The sequence below is a fragment of the Panthera tigris genome, chromosome A2 (genome assembly GCF_018350195.1).
Source record: "Panthera tigris isolate Pti1 chromosome A2, P.tigris_Pti1_mat1.1, whole genome shotgun sequence".
NCBI classification, from domain to species: domain Eukaryota; kingdom Metazoa; phylum Chordata; class Mammalia; order Carnivora; family Felidae; genus Panthera; species Panthera tigris.
In genome coordinates this window covers 30,728,597-30,750,290 of record NC_056661.1, presented here as the reverse complement: position 1 = coordinate 30,750,290, position 21,694 = coordinate 30,728,597, and the positions used below count along the sequence as shown (strand labels likewise).

Genomic DNA, 21,694 nt, shown 5'->3' with positions numbered 1-21,694 from the left:
AGAACATCATGTGAAAACAGAGGCTGAAATTGAGGCAACATATCATCTACTAGCTAAGGAATACCAAAGATTGTTAGCAAACCACCAGAAACTAGGAGAGAGGTATGGAACAGGTTGCCCATTGAGGCTCTCAGAAGGAATCAACCCTATCCATACTTGGGTTGGACTTGTACCATCCAGAACTAGAAGACCCTAAGTGTCTGTGTTTAAGCTACCCAGTTGGTGGTGCTTTGTAATGGCAACCCTACCAAACGGATGTATCATTTTTGCAGGAAAAAAGATACATGAACATGAAAATGTCTGAAAGTATACTTTTCCAAATATCAGTGTTGGTTATCTCTCAGCAGAAGGACATTGGGTAATTTCTATTTACTAATGTTTGTGATTTTAAGTTAATAAACATTTTATTTCTACATAAAATGGCTCCAAATAACATGTCAAAAAAATTCACCTCAGAATACATATATGCTCAGTATGTTTGGATCATGGCAGGCAGAGAAGGGGCAGGGGGTCCTACAGACATGGCTTGAAATCCTCCTTTGGTCATTTACTTATTTTGTGTACAATGAGCCTTATAAGGTCATTCATTGTAAGGTATTAATGAGATTGTGTACATAATGTAGGTAGCACTGACATATACAACCTGACACATAGCAAGAGATCATTTCTTTACAGCCATTACAGTGAACTCCCACTATTTATGGGAACTTTGTCCTTTTTTAAAACAAAGAAGTACGTTATTGCTTTTGGAAAATAGCTTCACAAATGCATGGTCACCTTGCCAAAGCCTGTAGGCAGCCTGGGGCTCCAATGTGTCTGGGACACTGATCTAGGACTTGACAGTCCAGTCTAATCGTTCTTTCCTTTCAAACCACACCTGCCAAGTTTTACTATCCCACTCAAACTCATTTGGGTATGAAGACCTGATCTTTACAGCCTTTAATATGAAGAATGTATGTGTGCATGTATGGGGGGGGGGGGGGGTGGAGGGAGGGAAGATATCTAGGAATGTCTAGAAAAAAAAAATCACACTTGTGAATTTTCCAATTTATTATTTCTACACATTGGTGGTAAGAAAGAAAGAAAATATGTATTGAATGCTTGCTATGTGCCATTACTCTTTGTAAATATTATCTTGCTTAATGAACACAGTAATTCTGCCTGCTAGTTATCATGATTTTCACTGGTATAAATATGCAAGGACCAGAGAGGTTAAATAATACGTCCAAAGTCACATAGCTTCTCAGTCATAGGGCTGACAGTCAAGACCAGGTATTCTTTTTTAATGTTTATTTATTTTTGACAGAGAGAGAGAGACAGAGCATGAGCAGGGGAAGGGCAGAGAGAGAGAGGGTGACATAGAATCTGAAGCAGACTCCAGGCTCTGAGCTGTTAGCACAGAGCCCAACACAGGGCTCGAACTCACAGACCGCGAGATCATGATCTGAGCCGAAGTCGGACGCTCAACCGACTGAGCCACCCAGGTGCCCCAAGCCCAGGTATTCTTTCTGTACCAAATGAGGCAAAGGTAGCAAATAAAGCCAGACATGAAAAGACACACACAAATCAGTCTGCAATTTAAAATCATTTTAAAAGGAGAAAAAGTATAATATTTACACCTCAAATTTACCTACTGTGGCTGGTAAACTTGGTGGCTTCCCCTAAAATAGCTACAATACCACTAACAATTTCATACAGATTCTTTTTAACAAGCACATATCTTTTAAGATAAATTTCACATTCATATGTAATAATCATGCTTTTGCTTTCAACTGTTTCATAAGTAGAATTCGTAATGTTTTTCTGGCAATAGAAGTTCTTATATAAATTCTAGTAGAGGATTATGAAACATGCAAATAAGCCTCCCCCCCTTTCCTCAAACAACTGCAGCCAGAGAAGAACATTAAAGGTATCACATCAGGCACTGCCCAAAGAGGAAAGATTCCCTGGACACCTGAGGTCTAGTGTTCTAGATTCAGGGTTAGTCAATATTTATTGCGCCCTCTGATAGGAACTTCATGCATGTTAATTCATTTTATTCCACAGCACTGTGTTAATGGATATTATCCTCATTTTATAGCTCAAGGAGATGAAGGGAATTGTCTAAACGTTGAGCCACAGATTCATTTTTATCTTTTAAACATATTTTTGCTGTAGGTAAAATCCCTAGAAATTGGAAGTTCAGCAAACCTGATTTACCTATGAACTCATCCAAGTTCTGTGACTGAACTCAACCTTGTGGCTCTAAGTGAGCACACTCTTAAGTCATCATGATAATCCCTACTTATCCAGCTACACCATTTTCCAGCTTAAATATCTCCCGGGATTTGCCATTCTTCACTCAGTTCATGGATTCATACCTAGTAATTTCCTGGTATTGCTCTTTCTTTCAATCTAACCCTTCTGCCTTCTCAGTTCTTTTGGATCCCAGCTTCAGGAAGGAGCCCAGGGGGGATGCCAACTGTCTATCAGGTGCAGGCAAAACCATCAGGTGAATTAAGGGCATGAAAGCATAGCCAGGCAGTCTCATGGTAGACCAGATGGATATGTGAGCACTTCTTGTTAAAGCCATAGGGGGTATGTCTTTTTATTTGGCACACAAATTCTTCAAACTAACAAATCCAAAGAATGGCAGCACACACACACACACACACACACACACACACACACACACACACACACACGGCAAAGACAAAATTCATTTGCTCCTTCTGCCTCCACGATGGAACCTTTGGCTTGAGTAATTTATCAGGCACCGAAAAAGAATTTAAGTGTTCACATCTTGCTAAATATCCAGATCCTTTCTGAATTCTACAGAACTCTTCATAATTATGTTTTCACAACACATTCCTGAACGTGATTTCTTTATACAATAGATCAGTGAATAAAGATTGTGTTAGAGGAGCGCCTGAGTGGTTCAGTCAGTTGAGTGTCCGACTTCAGCTCAGGTCATGACCTCACAATTCTTGAGTTCAAGCCCTGTGTAGGGCTCTGTACTGACAGCTCAGAGCCCGGAGCCTACTTCGGATTCTGTGTGTGTCTCTCTCTCTCTCTGCCTCTCCCCTGCTCACACTCTGTCTCAAAAATAAATAAACATTAAAAATTAAATAAAAAAAGATTTTGTTAGAAAAGAGACCCAAGATCAGCAAATCTTCATCAGGGAATGGGAATATTTTTGAGGAGTAAAAAGGTCCCTAAGAGGGTTTGGACATCCCTAGTCATTATGGAGACATTTAAATTTTGTTTGTGCTCTGGTAACATGATAGTGAAAAGGGACCGGAATTGGGATTGAGAAGACATGACTTTAAGAAGGAATGATATATATTGTTCCCACTGTTTTCACTGGAGAAATCATTTAATTTCAAGACCTAAGGGTAATGAGTAGTCGCTATTAATGCGAGCTAAGACGGAAAAAATGATTAAGATGAAGGAGTCTGCCATTCAATTGCCTAGGTTCAAATCCTGGCTCTAGTCACTTACTAGCTGTATGACTTTAGGCAAGTAGTTTGATCTCTCTAGGCCTCAGATTCTTCATCTGTAAAAAGGAATTATTGCTTGGTCCTTCAAAGGTGATTGTGAGATTAAATGAAATAATACATGTATAGCACTTATTAAAGTGCTTGTCTCTACGTATTAGTATTCATATTACTTGTATCTATTTTATGATCATCTCACAATCAATGTGCTCACAACAGAGAGATAATAACAGAAACAAAAGATAATATGGCAATAATAAATTGAGCAAACTTCATGTTTATACTGTGCTAGAAATGTTAAGTGCATTTATAGGTAACATATCATCAAGTTTAACAATCTCTTCCTTAGTTACAGTTAGGAAGACTTAGTATGGACTAGACACTGTGCTGAAGGTTTTGCAAACATTATCTTACTTAACCCTTATGGCGACCAAAAGATGTGACACTTACATTCCTCCTTCGATGGCTGCAGACCCTGAAGAACAGCATGATTATGCAGTCACCTCCACTTTCCATGGCTGGGAAGAAGAGCCAGTTTTCCAGTGTAAGGCACATGCCAAAGCCCAGGCTCCTTCACCCACCATGCTGCCTTTTTTCATGGTGATTCTTGCTTGTCAACCAATTTCTCTCCTCCTCTCCCTCAAACAAACAGCACCTATCACACCAGGCAAGCCAATAACTCTGCCATGAGTAGATATTCAGGACAAAAAAAAATTAAGTGGGATAAGAATCTTAAACTAAAAACAAACAAACAAAAAAACCACATTAGTGCGTTCCTGTTTTCTACCACAGGAATAAGCACAAGAACTAGTTAATGTAGTAATTAATGTAGTATTCTAACAGTAAGGGCCAGAGCTCAATTAAAAAATGAAGTGCATGTGGTTTGAAGGAATACATTTTCCTTCACAAATTGATTCTCTAACACAGACAAGACCTCATCATTCCTTTAAAGAAGAGGTGATGAACAAGTTGGCCTAAGCTCTGGAGCCCTGTAAGCTGAAGAGCCAAAGGTACACCCCCTCGAATAACATTACCAGGAATGCTGGTCCCAGATATCAAAGACATAACATCTTGAGAAAACTGCCAGCACTACCTTAATGGAAGGTGTACTCATAAAACAACGATGTATTCTTCCACTAGACATGTAAACTTCTTACTATGCCTACCGTGCCGATGACTTCAAGAATTATTCCTCCCACTCTTCCCCTGAAAGAACAATGAAGGAAGACATGTTTTGAGTCTCATGATCCTTTTCATTCAGGCTGTGACAGAGCCAACAGTGGGCATCTGATCCATGGGCAGCCAATCCATAGCCTGCTATGGCCTGGGGCTGATAGCTGTGTCCACACTGAAAGAATTATTAGCTGAACCGATCATATCCCTTCTCTTAGGACATTAGATTAGAATCAGGGAAAGAATGGGGTAAATGGGAAGAGACAGGAAGCAGGACAGTGGTCAAAACACAATAATGGCAACATTCTTGGTAAGGCAGTTGTCCTCATTGTCCTGAACACAAGACATGAGACCTACTCCTGTTTCGTTCCTCACACTTTTGTTGTGTTTTGGTTATTGCCCTCACACTTGTATTGCTGTAAGAGTTCACCTCCTTTATTGTACAGTGAGGATGTCTACAACTCCTGTCTTTCTTTTAATAGTTGACTCGGCCTAGGTGAGTTACTCTGCTCCACAACCAAAAGTAACAGCTGAACAATTACTTCTATAGGAGTCCTTAGGATTCCTCCTCACAATGAAAATCATGAAGGCGAATTTACACCACATCCAATGTGTTCTCAAGGATTCATTTATTCAGTCTTTATTCTCTTTCCTCCCTCTCTTCTTCCCCCCTCTTCCTTCACCTAATACTTACTGAGCACTTACTGTCTGATGTTTTGATGGGATTTGTAAACATCTCCATAGTAAGAGTTGTTCTTACTATGTGTCAAGCACGGTGTTAGACACTTAGAATCTAGTAATGAACAAGACAACTTGTCTTGATGGAGCATTTAGTCTGCCTGAGAAGCTAAAATGCAAACAAGCCATTAAAGAATGTGCTTGGGATGGGGCACCTGGGTGGTTCAGTAGGTTAAGCGTCCAACTCTTGATTTAGCCTTGGATCATGATCTCACGGTTCATGGGTTTGAGCCCACATTGGGCTCTGCACTGACAGTGCGAAGCCTCCTTAGGATTCTCTCTATCTTTGCTTCTCTCTCTCTCTCAAAATAAACAAACTTAAAAAAAAAAAAAAAAGAATGTGCTTGGGGAGCCATCAGGAGGCTGACTTCTTCCAGTGGAACCAGCCTACTCAGAGAGGTCCTCCCAAGAGAAGTGACATCTAAGCTGACACCTCAAGGGACAAGAGGAATTTGTCAGCTAAATAGGGCTGGGTTAGAAGAGAATGGTGGTATTCCATGCAGAGGAAGAGACATTTGCAAAAGTCCATCAGATCAGCAAGAAACCATCACCAAAACATCTAAGAAATGTGAAATGTGTACAGAGCAAGAAACTGGATTTCAATATGAGAGACTGGAGGGAGGTTGGTGGTTGGGAAGGACTCAACCACTCATAGAGATCAGGTGCTCATACTTTATGCCTCAACCTTCACACTAGGTCAGTTATCTTATGCTGCCCAGAGTCATTAAAAAAATTTTTTTTAACATTTACTTATTTTTGAGAGAGACAGAGACATAGTGCCAGCTGGGGAGGGGCAGAGAGAGAGACACAGAATCTGAAGCAGGCTCCAACTCTGAGCTGTCCGCACAGGACCTGATGCGGAACTCGAACTCACGAACCATGAGATTATGACCTGAGCTGAAGTCGTAACCGACTGAGCCACCCAGGCGCTGCCCAGAGTCATTTAGACTGGAAAAAAGTATTTATCATTACCATCATGATGATTGCAATTATCTTTACTTTTAGAGGACATTTAATAGCTTACAAAGTATTTTACATGCCTGATCTCACTTAAAATTTACAACACTGTGAGAAGCAAAGGGTATTGCCCCAGTATTCAGGTGAGGAAACTGAGGTTCTCAAAGAAAGGATAATAGAATGAACAAGAATAATTACAAATATAGCCAAAGTCAAACACATGCCTGAAGAAGATGAAGACTCAAAGAAAAGTCATGTATTTCTACACATATTCCTTAGGGACTATTTTTTTTTTTCTATTAACACGTGACCTTTTCTTTTCTTTTTGAAGTTTATTTACTTTGAGAGTGGGGAGAGGGAGAGAGAGGGAAGGAGAGAAAGTGAGAGAGAGAGAGAATCCCAGGTAGGCTCCACACTGTCAGTCCAGAGGCTGAATCGCGACTTGATCTTACAAACCGTGAAATCATGATCTGAGCCAAAATTGAGAATCGAACACCTAACCAACTGAGCCACCCAGGGGACCGGACGTTTTGTTTGTTTGTTTCCCCCTTACCTGGGTCAGGAAGAGATGTAAATCCTCTGGGGAACAGAGAACTAAGAACAATGTCTCTACTTAAGCATGAGGGAGTCTCTACCCTGGGAGACTCCCAAGTGCCAGGTGTAGCTGGGTATTAGGGTGTGGTTAATAACTGCCTGAGGTTGATCCTATGAATGCCTTCATCTACAATCTGGCAAATTCAGTTGGATACATGTAACTCTTCCAAACATAAGCAATGTCTATGGATTATGATTTAAGAAAAATGAGGAAGATTCTCTCCCTGCACCTCAACAAAAAACTCTGGAGAACCAACTGCCTGCAATTCTTTCAAGAGACCTTTTCCTGTAGGTTCCACACTGACCTCTCTGCAATGTTCTCTGAAATGCAGATACTCCAAGGGCGAGTTCCTGAAGAATCATTTATGCAATGATAAAAATAAAGAAAACACAACAAAAACCCCCAACCATGATAGCATGGTATACAGAGAGAGGGGCTTAAAGAGGTACATGCAAGGTGAATACAGATTTTCTACTTCTGAATTTTGCCAAGATTCTAACTCGCAAGAGGTTTCCATAACGTTCTAAATTACCTTCCAATGGATTTCTACTTTCTCCTTTTTCATCATCCCCAGAATCACCCAAATCATTATCATCATTATCATCATCATCACCACCTTCATAATTTGTTGAGCGCTTTTTATAGCCCAGGCACCGTGCAAGGGGGTTTACTTTCATTAAGTCATTTAATCATTATGGCAACCCTTTGAAGTAGGAGCCATTATCAATCCAATTTAGAGATGAGAAAAATAAAGTCTAGTGAAATTAAATAAATTGTCCCAGGTCACCATGCTAGTGAAAAATAAAATCAGGATTCAAATCCATAAGTAACATTTTTCTCTTTTTTTCTGTATTTATGGGGCCAAACACCAACGGTCTTAATAAACTTGGAAGTGCATTAAGTGATGAATCCATTAGCATACTGGGGAGTTGCTCTTTTATGAAAAGTGTATTTATTGATTCATATTCCAATCACACATGATTTTTGTCACTAATTGAGAGGCTAGAAAGTTATAATTAAATCCACATTAATGTAGCTTTGAAATTACATCAGGCCCTCAATGACAGATTGCTGCTCATAATTTAAATATCTCGCATGTTAGAATTCCCTGTCTTGTTTATACTTAGGAAAAAAAGAAAGACTTGTCTGACTCATACACACAGATTTTTTTTAAGAAAATAGAAAAAAAAAAAAAAGGACCACAAAATGAGATTAAGTTATTGGCTTTTTAATCATAGTCTTTTTCTATGTATTTTAAATGAAGAGATACTAATTTTTAATTAGAACCTATTCGACCTTGGGCAATTAATAACCAACATAAAAAATAAAACAATATAAAAGACAACTGATGTCTGTTATATTCGTCTCTAAATGCAAACCCTCCTTGGCATTTTCAGAAAAGCCTTCAAAAATATATCTTAGTGGGTGAGATAAACACTGCAAATAGGATAGTATCTGCCTTTTAACATTTCTTTGAGGATTAGAGATAAGATACAGCAGGTGCCTGCCACACTGAAGAAGGCAGAAAAGTGCAGCATTACAGTTGGGAGTGAGAGTGCTCAAATCTTGGCTTTGCCACTTCCCACAATTTTGTTCTTGATCAGTTAGTTAAGTCCCTGCGCTTCATGGCGAAATGGAAATGTTAGTCATATAGATTTTAATGTGCTGATGTATTGAAAGCACTAAAATATAGCGCCTCACATGAAGCCTGCATGAGAAAGGTAGCTCTCGTTCCTTTTCTCATTAAGTGTTCAAAATGATGATACATCATGTTAATTATATATTATATCTTATTAACTATATTATTGCTTTATTTTGTTACTGCCAATCATGATTATAAACGCTATTAGTATCAAGTAAGCAGAATGTTGTCTTCTGTTTGTTTGGAAAACATATTTGAGAACTTAGATTCAGGGATGAAGTTTATGCAAAGCAGGTGCCTCCATTTACATGAAGTAGTAGCCCCTATGGCTCATCTGTCAGACACACTGCATCTCTGGATTGGCTGGCTTCCTTTGGGAAGGCAGAAAGGAAAAGCAGAATGGAAATGTGAAGTTCAGGGTTGTTGCAGAAATGGTATAGCACAGTTTGAGATGGATGTCAAAGAGTAAGGATTAGAGGAATCAGGCAATTTGACCTAGCAGGAATTTCTATAGGGACAGAATCCGGACTTGCAGCATCATGATGCTGGAAGACTGTGCTGAATATCATTTGTGGAGTTGAAGTCCTTTTGATGCCCTTACATCTACACTAATTCTGGTCCTGGGTGATGGAGATGTGTTGGGGTCTGCCACATTCTAGTACACATAAATCCACAGGTATATATTCAGAGCTTTGTAAATAGTACAGGGAAGAAAGAATGTGCTGACGATACTTACAAAAAAAAAAAAAAAAAAAAAAAAAAGGCCAAAGTCCAACTAGCAAAGAACTGAAGTAGCAAAGTAAGAGTGATCAGTGGAAGGCAGGATTCTATTAACTTAGTTTCCAGAGTAAGACTGAGAAATGGGGTAAATGTAAATTTTTTTTTTTTTTTTTTTTTTTTTTTTACCATTTCCAAATCAAAGTTTAAGAGATTTGCTGGATCTATTCTATCATCATGGAATAAATGAAACAGACCACTGGGATCAGTGTTATGTCCTGAATTTTGAGTTTGACTCAAAAGATAGTGAGAAGTCCTTGACCTCATTTAAGTAGAGATTAAGAATTGCAAGTTTTGCTTCAAAGTCTTTGAAATTGGCTAAAGCTTTCCCCTGAAGGCTTAGCTTTTATACATTATTTAAACTTTAAATCTACTTATATCCATGAGCCTTTCCTAAGCAAAGAGCACATAAAGTGCATGTTTCACCCTAAGGCTATAAATTCAATATCAGTGGATGTCTTTAGAAGTAACACAACTTCATATGGCCAATCCATAGGAAATCATTCATAATATAAGTTATTTTAAAAAATTACAGTTGTGCACAACTGCAGACAAGTGACATGCCTGTGGTTCTTCCTGCATAACACAGCTTTCCTTCACCCCCTCCTCTTCCCATTACACCTCAAATTATACCCTTTGGAAAAAAATCAGTTTTAACGGTTCTGTGGTACACATCTATGCTTTTCTCTATGCTCAAACAAATCTGTTTCTCTTTCTCTCTCACACACAACTATATGTCCCTTTTTCTATTTTTTACAAAAATAGTATTTTACTCTGCGCATTACTTTGAAATCTGATTGAATAAATTGTTGACTAAAAAAATGAAAGCCACTTGTTTCCATTTAATGGAACTTAATTAAACTTGTTTAATTTTGTCAAATATTAAGAATGAAACCCTTTTTTTTGCACTTGACAATTTTATCAAAGACAATTACATATACTGACCTTAAGGTCAATGCATATTAATTTAACTCATTCTTTTTAATGGCAGTATAATATTTCATAACATATATGAATCACACACTAATGATTTTCCTATGAACGGACTTACTGTTTCCAGCTCTTTCCTCTACAAATGATGTTGCAGTCAATATCCTTGAACATATATCTTTATATACACTTTTATTTATAAATACTGAAAAACAAAAGGATTATAGTTCAAAAATTTTAAGGAGCACCAACTTTAAAGCTGCTTTCCATAGAAAAGGAGAAACTGGGGTATTATTAGTGCTCTGTCATCATCAATTTTCACCTTTAGCTCATCACTTAACTGTTTACCAAGAACTCTGAAAGGCACTAGGGGGGAACACAGAGACAAACAGAACAAGTTTCCTGCTAAGAGATCACACGCTCTCTCATTGTCACTATCTCCTACAGAAAAAGATGGCTCAGAGAGGGTCTTCCTACTAATGCATACGGTAACATAGATATTCCTTCTCTCTCTCCACTTTGTTAAACTTGCTCAGTAACTAACCTTCTTCTATTTCTCTGCTTTCACCTCTTCACCTTAGCCCTTATAAAAGGTAGATCAAGGGGCACCTGGGTGGCTCAGTTGGTTAAGCATCTGATTTCGGCTCAGGTCATGATCTCGCTGGGTTTGTGAGTTCGAGCCCCGCATCGGACTCTGTGCTAACAGCTCAGAGCCTGGAGCCTCCATCAGATTCTGGGTCTCTTCCTCTCTCTGCCCCTCCCATGCTCATGCTCTGTCTCTTTCTGTCTCTCAATAATAAATAAACGTTAAAAAAGATTTTCAAAAAGGTATATCAACTAACTTCTCTGACTTTTTAAGCTTTGTTTTGGTTTGTCCCCTTGTTTCTTTTTTGTTTGTTTGTTTTTGTCCCTTATTCAGGCTCTCTTCCACAAAGAGAATGTAGTAACTGATCTGCAAGCATAAGCTATTCCACCTTATAGCCTTAGAGGCCTAAAAGAGAGGAAAGACTATAAATATTTTAGGTGTAATAAATGTTCTACTAATCCTTTCCCTCTCCCTTTCTCTTTCCTTCTCCCTCCCTCGCTCGCTCTCTCTCTCTCTCTCTCTCTCTCTCACCACGCACATAAAAAAAAAACAACTATAATGCAGTGTGATAAATTCTCATGAATAAAATGTAATGGAAGCCCAAAGGATGGGTTGAATCATTCTGTTTGGGGTAGAGGAAAGGAAAAGGAGGCAATATAAGAGACAACTTCGTGAAGGTAATATTTAAGCTGAGGTTAAAAGACACACATTTTTTTCCAGGCTTGGGGTGTGAGGATGAAGGGAAACTTAAAGTGCTTTTGAGTTTTGGAAAAAACCTGGATAGCTTAGGGTAGTGGTCCTCCAGCTTAAAAGTGCATAGGAATTATCTAGGGAGCTTGTTTAAAATGCAGATTCCCAGGCACCCATCTTCCCAATATTGTGAACTGATGTCCAGAAATCTGCATTTTAAACAAATTCATCCAGGTTTACTGTACTTGGAAACATACTGGTAGAGGCTGTGTGGTGAGTAGTGACATGGAATGATGCTGTCACAGGACTGAAAAGAATACAATGTGTCAGGTAAATGACAATGTGAGACAATCAGAGATACCAGAAAATTGATGTCAACTCTTTGAATTTTGTTTTGAGACACAATGGCTTGGCAATGGAGTTCTGATTTTGATCAAAAAACCCTGCTTTTCCACAGGGAATGTTTACTGAATGGCTGAATGAATGAATGTGGGCAGAATTCTGAGAAAGCGACCGGAAGCTTCCCAGACCATGAGCCCTGCTGGCTTTGTTTAACCTGGCTGTAAGGGCCACTGTTTTATAATGGCCATCCTGAACCACTAGTTCAAGCTTTCCAAATGCTGTCTTGATGTATGTCAAACTGATACATTCCTGCATTTTAATGCAGGTCCACAAACAAGGCAAACGTGATTACCCTGTAGATCATCCGTGTAAACGCACCACAGTTGTGTAGCCAAAGCCACACGCTAGCCCTTGGAGCCAAGATCAGGGAGGACGGGGCACGCTCTTACATAATTTCCCAGCTAGTCAGTGGTAGGGCCTGTGATTAATGCTACATGACGGGCTTTGAACTTTCTGTCCAGATAGGTCCGCTTGCCTCTCAGAGCTCCTAGCAAGAGAGAATGTGCGACCTGCAGATTTCACTCTGAATAACCATCATCCCAGCCAACAACACCAACATTGCTCTGTGGCCCCGTGAGTAGCTGTTTCTGTGCCTCCCTGCTTGTCAACAGACAGGTTGCCAGAGGACTGTCAAAATGTTTGTTTTTTGTTTTGTTTTGTTTTTTTTTTTTAATAGGGGTACAAAGCCAAAGAGTAACAAAACTTCGGAGAGCCCAGTGGCTGAAGCTAGACCAAGAAGGCTGGGGGCATCGGGGGATGGGGGGGGGGGGGGTAGGTTGTCCTGGGAAAAATCATTAGAGCCCTCGAGGAGTGGCCGGGGTAGAGAAATTATAACGTGGAAGGAAGAACTCCTGCGGTCTCCACCAACAGCATTCACAGCCTGGAAGCGCCTCGCTGGAGCTCCCGCTGGGCGGCTGACCCCAGGCTTCCAGCATCCCAGTCCGGGCGCAGAGCTGCCTCAGTGCTGAACAACTTTCGAGCTCCGCCAAGTGGAGGCCCAGCCTTCAGAGAGTCCCTCCTCTCCAGCCTTCACCCCCCGCCCCCCCCCCCCCGCCTCTACCCCGCGCAGAAGTGCAGGTGAGGCCCGGAGCCTCACCTCCACCGGCTCCCCTTCCCACCTCTCCATCTCCCGGGGGCTCCCGACAGCAGCCCCTGCGCGCGCGGGAGCGGGAGGCGAGAGGACACCTCGGGGCGCCTGCAAAAGCCCGTCCACATTCCCGCGGCCAAGCTGGGTCCCTTCAGCCGGTCCCCGCCAGCCCGGAACGGCACCTGCGAAGTGGGGAGGTCTTTGGAGCGGGGACCGAACCCCGGGCTCGCAGCGGAAGCCAGCGGAGGGCGCCCCTGCGGACCTCGCCTCACCTGACGGCTCGCCGCCCGGCCCCCCTCCGCGCACACAGCCCGCACTCACCAGCTCCAGCGCTCGCAGGAAGGCGAGGGGCTCCTTCAGCGCCCGGAACGTGCCCGCGGAGGCCAGCTTTGGACGGGCCAGACGAGAGAGAGAAAGAGAGAGCGTGAGGAAGGGGCTGGGGCGCCTCTCCGGACCGCGGGGCGCCCCCCCGCCTCCGCAACCCAGGTCCGCCCTACCTGACTCACGGGGTCCATCGTCTCCTCCCTTTCAGATGAAGTTCGGGGGCCGCCGCCGCCGCGCGGTCCTCGGGGCCAGGAGCCCCGCGTCGGGAAGCGCCGGAGGGGCGAGGCCCGGGGCGTGCAGGCGCCGGCGGGGGCCGGGGAGAGCGGGGCCGGCGCGGGCTGGCTGACGCTCGACCGGCCGTGCGCTCCGCCAAGCCTGCGAGCCCCGGCTGCGAGCGGAGGCAGCCGGGCGGCGGGGAGGGCGCGGGGAGGGGGAGAGGCGGCGGGAGGGGGAGCGCCCGGGGAGGGCCGCCATTGGCCAGCTGCCGCCGGGAGGGGAGGGCGGGGGGCGGGCGAGGCCGAGCGCCCCGCTCCGCCGTGCGTTCGCCGCGCGCGCCCGCTGCCCTCGGGCGCCCGGGAAACTTCGGGGCCGGGGCGCGGGGAGAGCCGGCTGGCTCCGTCGGCAGCACGGTTCCCAGACTGAGGACGGGGGCACCAGGTGAGAGAAGGGCACCCACCCCTTACCTGGGGAGCTGTGTGAGGTCCGGTGACTTCTGAACGCCGAAGAGAGCCTGATGACTCGTTGGTCCGCACTAGCCTTCCGGGGGCGCCGTCGGCGCGGCCAGGCAGCCCGGGTGCCGGGGTGCAACCGAGAACGGGGTAATGCAGCCCCTGCCCCCAGCACCAGGAGAGGGTCGGGACCGACGCACGCGGCTGGAAGGGGGAGGGGGGGTCAAAGTCAGCTTGAATAGGGGACTGTGCGCCAGCAGGCTAATTCTCGAGGCCACTGTGTGAGGTCATGCCCACGTTAAAGGTAGAAAATAGGCTTACAGAGGCCGAATCAGCCAAGGTAACACAGGGGCCAGACAGGGATGGAAATTCAAGTTCCTCTCAGCTCATGCTCTTCCACCGAGACCCTTTGGCGAACAAATAACCCCCAATGAAGCTCCTCCGAATTCATCCTGTAGTTGCTGAGTCCTTGCCGCCCAAACTCCTACCTTTTCCCTCCCATGGGCTGCTAACCTTGCCCGAAATAATAGCTAACAACAACCAAACGAGTTCCTTCTGTGAGTCAGAAATTGCGCAAAGGGCTTTATAAACAGCATTTCACATAGTCACAAAACCCCCATGGGTTACTACACTATTCTCATTTTAGAGGTGAGAAAATTGAGGGTCATGGAAGGGACGTGGTCTGCTGTAGTTTAAACAGTTAATAGATGACGAAGCCAGAGCTGAATTCAAAAAGGCAGTAAAAGAGAAGTGGGGTAAGGGGTAGAGGGGAGGAAGAGGAGGAGGAAGAAAAAAGGAGGAGGAGGAGAGCGCTTAACCACTCAGTCATGTTGCTGATATGCCCCTTCCTTCTCACTCGCTTTGGACTGGATTCCACATATGAAGTGGTCTCCGGGCAACACAGATACCCCATCTGTTTACTACCAAGATTTGCCAAAAAGGTTTGGAGTTTGTGTGTGTTGGGGGGCGGGGGGGGGGGGGAGTGACTAATAGTTAAGAGTGGGGGATGAAAATGGAAATGAGTAGTTAGGAGTCTGCTAAGGGGAGCCCGCAGGCCAAATATGGGTAAGAAAGATCACATCCAGAGTAGATGCCCCCCGCCCATGGATTTTGTTTGAGAAGACTAGAAATTTCGTAAGAACTCCAAAGGGCCAGTTGCACCATCTGCAGTCAGCCAGTTTTGTTCCTACTGCTCTTCCTACATACACAGTCTAAAACAATTGGAAACAGTTGTTTCAAAAATAAGCCATTATGCAACTTAACAAGGGGAGGGGGAGAGAAGGCAGTTATCAAGTACTTAGTATGTGACCTGACATTTATGTATATAATCTTGTGTGTGAAGTTGCTTAGCCTCTTCAAGACCTCACTTGTCGCTTTAATCTGTAAAATGGAGCCAACAATATCTACCTCGGCTGTTTGTTACCAGGACTCAATGATGTGGTCAGTTGTAGCACAGTCTTGCCACTCTCCGCAGCACCCCTCCTCTACATAGCCCTGCCTTTTTGAACTCAGGAGCTGCCATTTGATTTGCTTTGGCCACTGAAGTATGGGCAGAGGTGATGTGTGCATTCTGGGCAGGAGTTTTCAGAACCTTCAGAGATTTGCCATCTTGTTTGTTTCCTTATGCCACCACGAATACAATTTATTACACAGAGGCTACTCTGACAGCCTGAGCCCTGGCATAAGACTGATGAAGACCAGGGGCACCTGGGTGGCTCTGTCTATGAAAGCATCTGACTCTTGATTTCACCTCTGGGTCATGATCTCACGGTTTGTGGGAGCGAGCCCTGCATGGGGCTCTGCGCTGACAGCACAGATCCTGCTTCGTGTTTTTTCTCCCTCTCTTCTCTGCCCCTCCCGTGCCTGTGCTCGCTGTCTCTCTCTTAAAAATAAGTAAATAAAGTTAAAAAAAAAACATACTGATGAAGAGCAGAGCAGCAGCTGGACTTTATGAACATGGAACCGAGCAAGAAATGCATTTGGGGTTGCAAGTACCTGAGACTTTTAAGTCTTTTGTGACTGCAACGCAATACAACCTGGGGTGATTCATACGAGGATTCACACAGCTAGGAAGTAACTGAACCATGATTCTGCCTGAATCTGTATGACCTCATTGTCCTTGCATCCTTGCTCTTTCCATCACAGTCAACTAGCTTATGGCTATAACATCTCCTGCTTAATGATGATAATTATAATAGCTTATATTAATTCAGTTCTCAGTGCATGCCAGACGTTGTGCTGAGTGTTTTAAATACATCATTTAAACCTCACCTCAATCCCCTCTTTTATGGATAGTGCATCCAGGCTTAGAAAGGCTAGCTACCTTGCCCAGGGTCATCTAAACATAAACATCTAAACGTGGCTCTTTCGACAGAGAGACTGATTTATTTACGCTGTTGCCCACTAGCATTTCATTTGAGCTGAGGAGTGGGCACAGCTGAAGTGTGATTATTGAGCCTGTCCCCCTAGGTCTTTCTTCACACCCAACATCTCTCCTCGCTAATATGGTGGCAGATTTTTCCAGTCCTCCAAACACCATGTGAAGGAAGCCAGAATTGTGGCAAATGGCAAATGTGTCATAGCTTAGACAACAATTACACATTGTCACAGGATGCTTTTCACGTTCCGGAAATGTATGAGCTTCCGACAGCTGTATCACCAAAATAACCCAGAGTTCCGTATCACATTTGCAATGTTAAATGTTTCGTAGACTTTGGGGTTAGAACCTCTGTCTTCAGACCCAGAGATAACAGTGGGTTCCCTAAAGAACTAGGCTGGGAGAAGTAGGAGGGATGGTATAAACACTGCCACAATATCATTCTCAGTGGCTGAGGGTGACACCTTCTCTTCTGCCACAAGACGACAAAAGATAACTTCTTTCTTACTATAACAGATTATTGCATTGGCTCAACAATCATGTTAAGTAGGGTGAGGCGTAAGCAATCCACTTTAGTGGCCTGTATTGGTTATGTAAATCAGTTTCCAAATTCTTCTTTTATTTTCGACCAGGGACTTAGGTTGATGAAGACTTCCTTTGACGTGCCAAGGCAATTCATTCATTTACTGCCCTGGTTCTCAACAGAGGGAGGTTTGGGTCCTTCCCTCCCCACGGAGATATTTGGCATTGTTTGGAGACACTTTAAGTTGTCACAACTGGGTGGGGGAAAGGGGGGTAGAAAGATGCTGTTGACACCTGCTGGCATCCAAAGTGTCGTGGCCAAGGATACTGCTCAACCTCCTACAATACAAAAGAAAGCTGCGCACAACAAAGATTTATTCAAAAACTGTCAATAGTGCCTCCGTTGAGAAACCTTGACTTAACAACAAGTTAGGACTTCAACAAGTAATTCAAGTAAGGACTGCATGCTTATTATGTGTTAGTACTGTTCTCGGTACTATAAAGAGCTTGACAAAATCCCTGCCTTCACAGAGTTTATACTGTAGTGGGATATATTACAAATCCAATATGTTCCAGGTCCACATGTGGTAAAACAAGCAAATAAAATTTAAGTTATAAAAACGACCATTTTGACTCTCACAGGGGATCAACATTACAAAAACTGAAGTACCAAACTGCAGTAGATGAACTTGAATTATTCACGCAATTAAATCTTGCTCTCAGTAACAGGGAATAAATAACATGCTTGGGTTTCATCTCCCTATATCTCTTCTGGCAAAGAGGAAAAAGTAATTTAAAATTTTATCCATAGCACCTTAATACAGGAGAAAATACTATCCATATGTTATGACCTTTAAAATACCGGAAGTAATGAATGGAAGTCAAATGTCATATATTGAACTCTCTGCTTATGCTGCTAACCTAAACTTTCCAAATCTTTCCTTGACTGGTGAGTACAAAAGCAAAGCCCAATAGCATGTCTCTGTAATTATTTGCTTATAAATTTGGCTTGCATGGGGCTGGTACATAGTCGAGGAGTTGGTGTGGAAATATTTTCAAGAATTCGAATTTTACAATAAGTGGCAGCATTATCTGTCAACACACAGATCAAGTAAAGCCATCTTTATGTTTCAGTCTTAAATGGCTGCAATATAGGGGCATTTGGGTGGGTCAGTCAGCTAAGTGTCTGACTCGTGATCTCGGCTCAGGTTTTGATCGAAGGGTTGTGAGTTCAAACCCTGCTTTGGGCTTTGTGCTGGGCTTGAAGCCTACTTTGAAAAAACTGGCTGAAATACAATATACAAGGATGTGTGCATGTTTACTTGGCTTGAAACTTCATCATAAAATAAGATTTCATAGGCTTCTATGGAATTACTAGCATTCAAATAAGATCATTCTTTTTAATGAAATGTTTACTTATTTATTTTGACAGAGAACGCATGTGCATGCACATACACTCATTGGGGTAGGAACAGAGAGAGAGAGAGAGAGAGAGAGAGAGAGAGAGAGAGAGAGAGAGAAAGAGAATCCCAAGCAGGCTCCATGCTTAGCATAGAGCCCCATCAGGCTCCATGTCAGGATCATGATATCATGACCTGAGTTGAAATCAAGAGTCAGATGCTTAAGTGACAGCCACCCATCATTCTTAATTAATAATCATAACTGATAGGGGCACCTGGGTGGCTCAGTTGGTTAAGCATCCGACTCTTGGTTTCACTTCAGGTCATGATCTCCTGGTTCGTGGGTTTGAGCCCCGCGTCAGGCACTGTGCTGATGTTATGGAGCCTGCTTGGGATTGTCTCCTCTCTCTGCCCTTCCCCTGCTTGTGCATGCTTGCTCTCTCTCTCTCTCTCTCTCTCTCTCTCTCTCAAAAATAAATAAACATTAAAAAAATAATCATAACTGATGCAAAAATTCAAATGTCAAGACCGATGTGGACTCACATCACAAAATGCTTTCACTATTTCTATTTGCATCTTTGTTTTAAACAAAAGATGTCTGTGTAAATATGGCCTGGCTTGAACACATGCAAATTTAGAAGACCAAAATGCATGTCCAAAGATTCACCATTGACCTCAGGGAATACGAATTGTAACAGTAATCATAATAATGACTCTCAGTATTAAGTAGATGTTGGATAGAATGCTCAGTGCCCCTATTGGCATAACTCAGTATCCTCATCAACCTCATAAGTCTGTATCACTTTCTTGCCTTGTGTAGACAAGAAAATACAGGCTCAGAGAAATGAAAACTCTCAGCTAAGCTTTTATAGATAGTAAACAGCAGAGTCATGATTTTTCTCCTACCCTTGTAACTTTCTAAGAAAAAAGATACTATGCAGTTTCCATTGCAAATTTGAAAATGTCACAAGCTTTAGGCAAAAATATTTTTCTTGCTGAAACATAAACGAAATGTCTCTGAAGAAATAAAGATGGGTACCATTGTCGACTCCACGTACAACTTCTACCACTGTTTTTCCATGAACCTAATTAGAAGAAACTCCTCCCCTTCTCAAAGGCTCAATCATTCTAATTATTTTTATCTTTCATCATTAACTGCGTTTTCCAAAATGCTCATCCTTCTTGACATTCTTCTTGGATCACTCCCATGTTTTCACAGACTCATAGATCACACCCGCTTTGCGTTAATCTCATGTCACCCACTGCAAGTTTTGAATGACATAAATAAAGCCCAAAGAATGGATACATCTTGACTAAAGTGTTACTGCCTGAAAAAAGGGTCTAGCATAAGAGAGGATTACTCAAATTCTGGAAACAGATCGACTGTGCTCCTCATATCCTGGCTCTACCACTCCCTTGTTACGTGACCTTGAGCAAGGCTCTCAAACTCTTTTCGTTTAGCTTCCTTATAGCAAAATGGAGATTAACTGGACATCCACATTGCTTTGTAAGGAGGGATATATGAGTTTTCACAAGTAAAGGACCCAGAATAATACCTGGCATTAGAGAATCTAGTACAGAAAGCTGCTAAAAAGCCAAGACATAAGACCTACCACAATGGTAGGGAGACAGCCTATGACATTGGCATCCCAGTGACTGTCGTACACCACGACTTATAAACACTTAAAAATCATTTATTTTCTTCTATCTCCTTTTTTTCTTTTCAAAATTCTCATTTCTTTTTCCTTCAAATGTTTCTTGTTTTTTCCTTTCTCCTTAAACTCCAAGCTTGTCATTTAATCTTGGGAATTTTCTTCGGGGGTTGATAAGAACATTGGTAACATGGTTTTTGGGAGGCTTCCCAATATACATACACTTTCCAAGAACATACAATTCAATGTGAAAGTCTTTTTTTATTTCTTTGATGTTTACAAGTAGAGCTTTGACAGGGATTGTCAGGATGTTCTTAAAAATAGTTTTGGGAATATTTGCAATCTCCAATAATTTTATCCTTGTTTTAGGGAACAGTTGCATACATATACTTATAAAACCCTTACAGATGATAAAGATAGGAAAGATCAGATGAATTCTTTCCTATCTTTAATAAAAGTCTGTAATCCAAATTAGACACTACATGCTTGTCATTTTAGTAAATTCTCCAGATGGTCTATAGACCTCATGCCTCAGTATGACAAAATGGCTTTTGTATCTACTCTAAATGAGTGCAAAGAAAACCCCATCCTATTCAACAATTATAACACATTTACTTATTCCTTACCAATATGAACCTTTAAGTCAAAAACAAACTCAGATTAATTCAAACGCGAGACATTGGAAAATTGACCCTTTTGTCACTTCATGGTTGTATTCTCTGCTGGCCAAGGTCCTTTCACACAGCTTGACAAGTGTGTGTGAGGGCACTGCTGGACCACTCACACAGAGAAACACAAATCCAATACCTAAAATTAGATCTTTACTAAATTACACTGCACTGCACTTTTACACCTGCTTGGCAGATAATACCCAGAAGAAAGGTATAATTACATAGGTTCTTTGGCAGAAATAGAAGACAGGTTAAAACCCAAAAAGTCACTAAAAGAGAAGGAAGGAAGGAAAGACGAGAAACAGAGTGGGGAGGGAGAGGAAGAAGACAGAAAATGAAAGAATCCTTTCCCCAAATCATGGTCAGCAGATATCGACAGCTTTCTTAGAAGTGACTTCTAATGAGGATGTACTATGTGCCAGTCACTGTGATAAGCTTCTTATACCACTACAAATTAGTTAGTATTATCCAGAGTTTTCAAATAGTGGAACTGAGTCATGGATAAGTTGAAGACTTGCCCAAGTTCATACAGCTAAATGGAAGTGAAGCCAATAATTCTTTTTTTTTTTAATGTTTATTTTAGAGAGAGAAAGAGCACATGCACATGAGTAGGGGAGGTGCAGAGAGAGAGGGAGACAGAAAATCTGAAGCAGGCTCTGCACTGGCAGCAGAGATCCTGATGCGGGACTTGAACCCATGAACTGCAAGATCATGACTTAAGCCGAAGTCAGATGCTCAACCTACTGAGCCACTCAGGTGGCCCTGAACCCAATAACTCTTGAGAGCTTGAACTAATTTTATACCTTCTAATTATCCAAAATATAAAATATACATCGATTATCCACATTCTCTTCTTTTTTTTAATTGTGGAAAGAACACGTGTGGATATCCAGGTTTCACAACATCATTTGCTGAAGAAACTGTCCTATCCCCATTGGGTATTCTTGATAATCTTGTCAAAGATCAGTTAAACATATATACTTGGGTTTATTTCTGAGCTCTCTACTATGTTCCATTGATCTACGTC

At 42.3% G+C, this 21,694-nt stretch overlaps 1 protein-coding gene across 1 annotated transcript in view; it reads right to left on the bottom strand.

The window, feature by feature from the left end:
• Window positions 1-13,633, bottom strand: part of SYNPR (synaptoporin) — a 311,269-nt gene extending 297,636 nt beyond the window's left edge. Inside the window, exons 1-2 of the mRNA XM_042977353.1 lie at window positions 13,551-13,633; window positions 13,375-13,440 (exon numbers count right to left, since the gene is read on the bottom strand). Coding sequence (XP_042833287.1) covers window positions 13,375-13,440; window positions 13,551-13,568 — 84 coding nt within the window. The 5' untranslated portion in view covers window positions 13,569-13,633. The remainder of the gene's footprint in view (window positions 1-13,374; window positions 13,441-13,550) is intronic.
• Window positions 13,634-21,694: the final 8,061 nt, after the last annotated feature.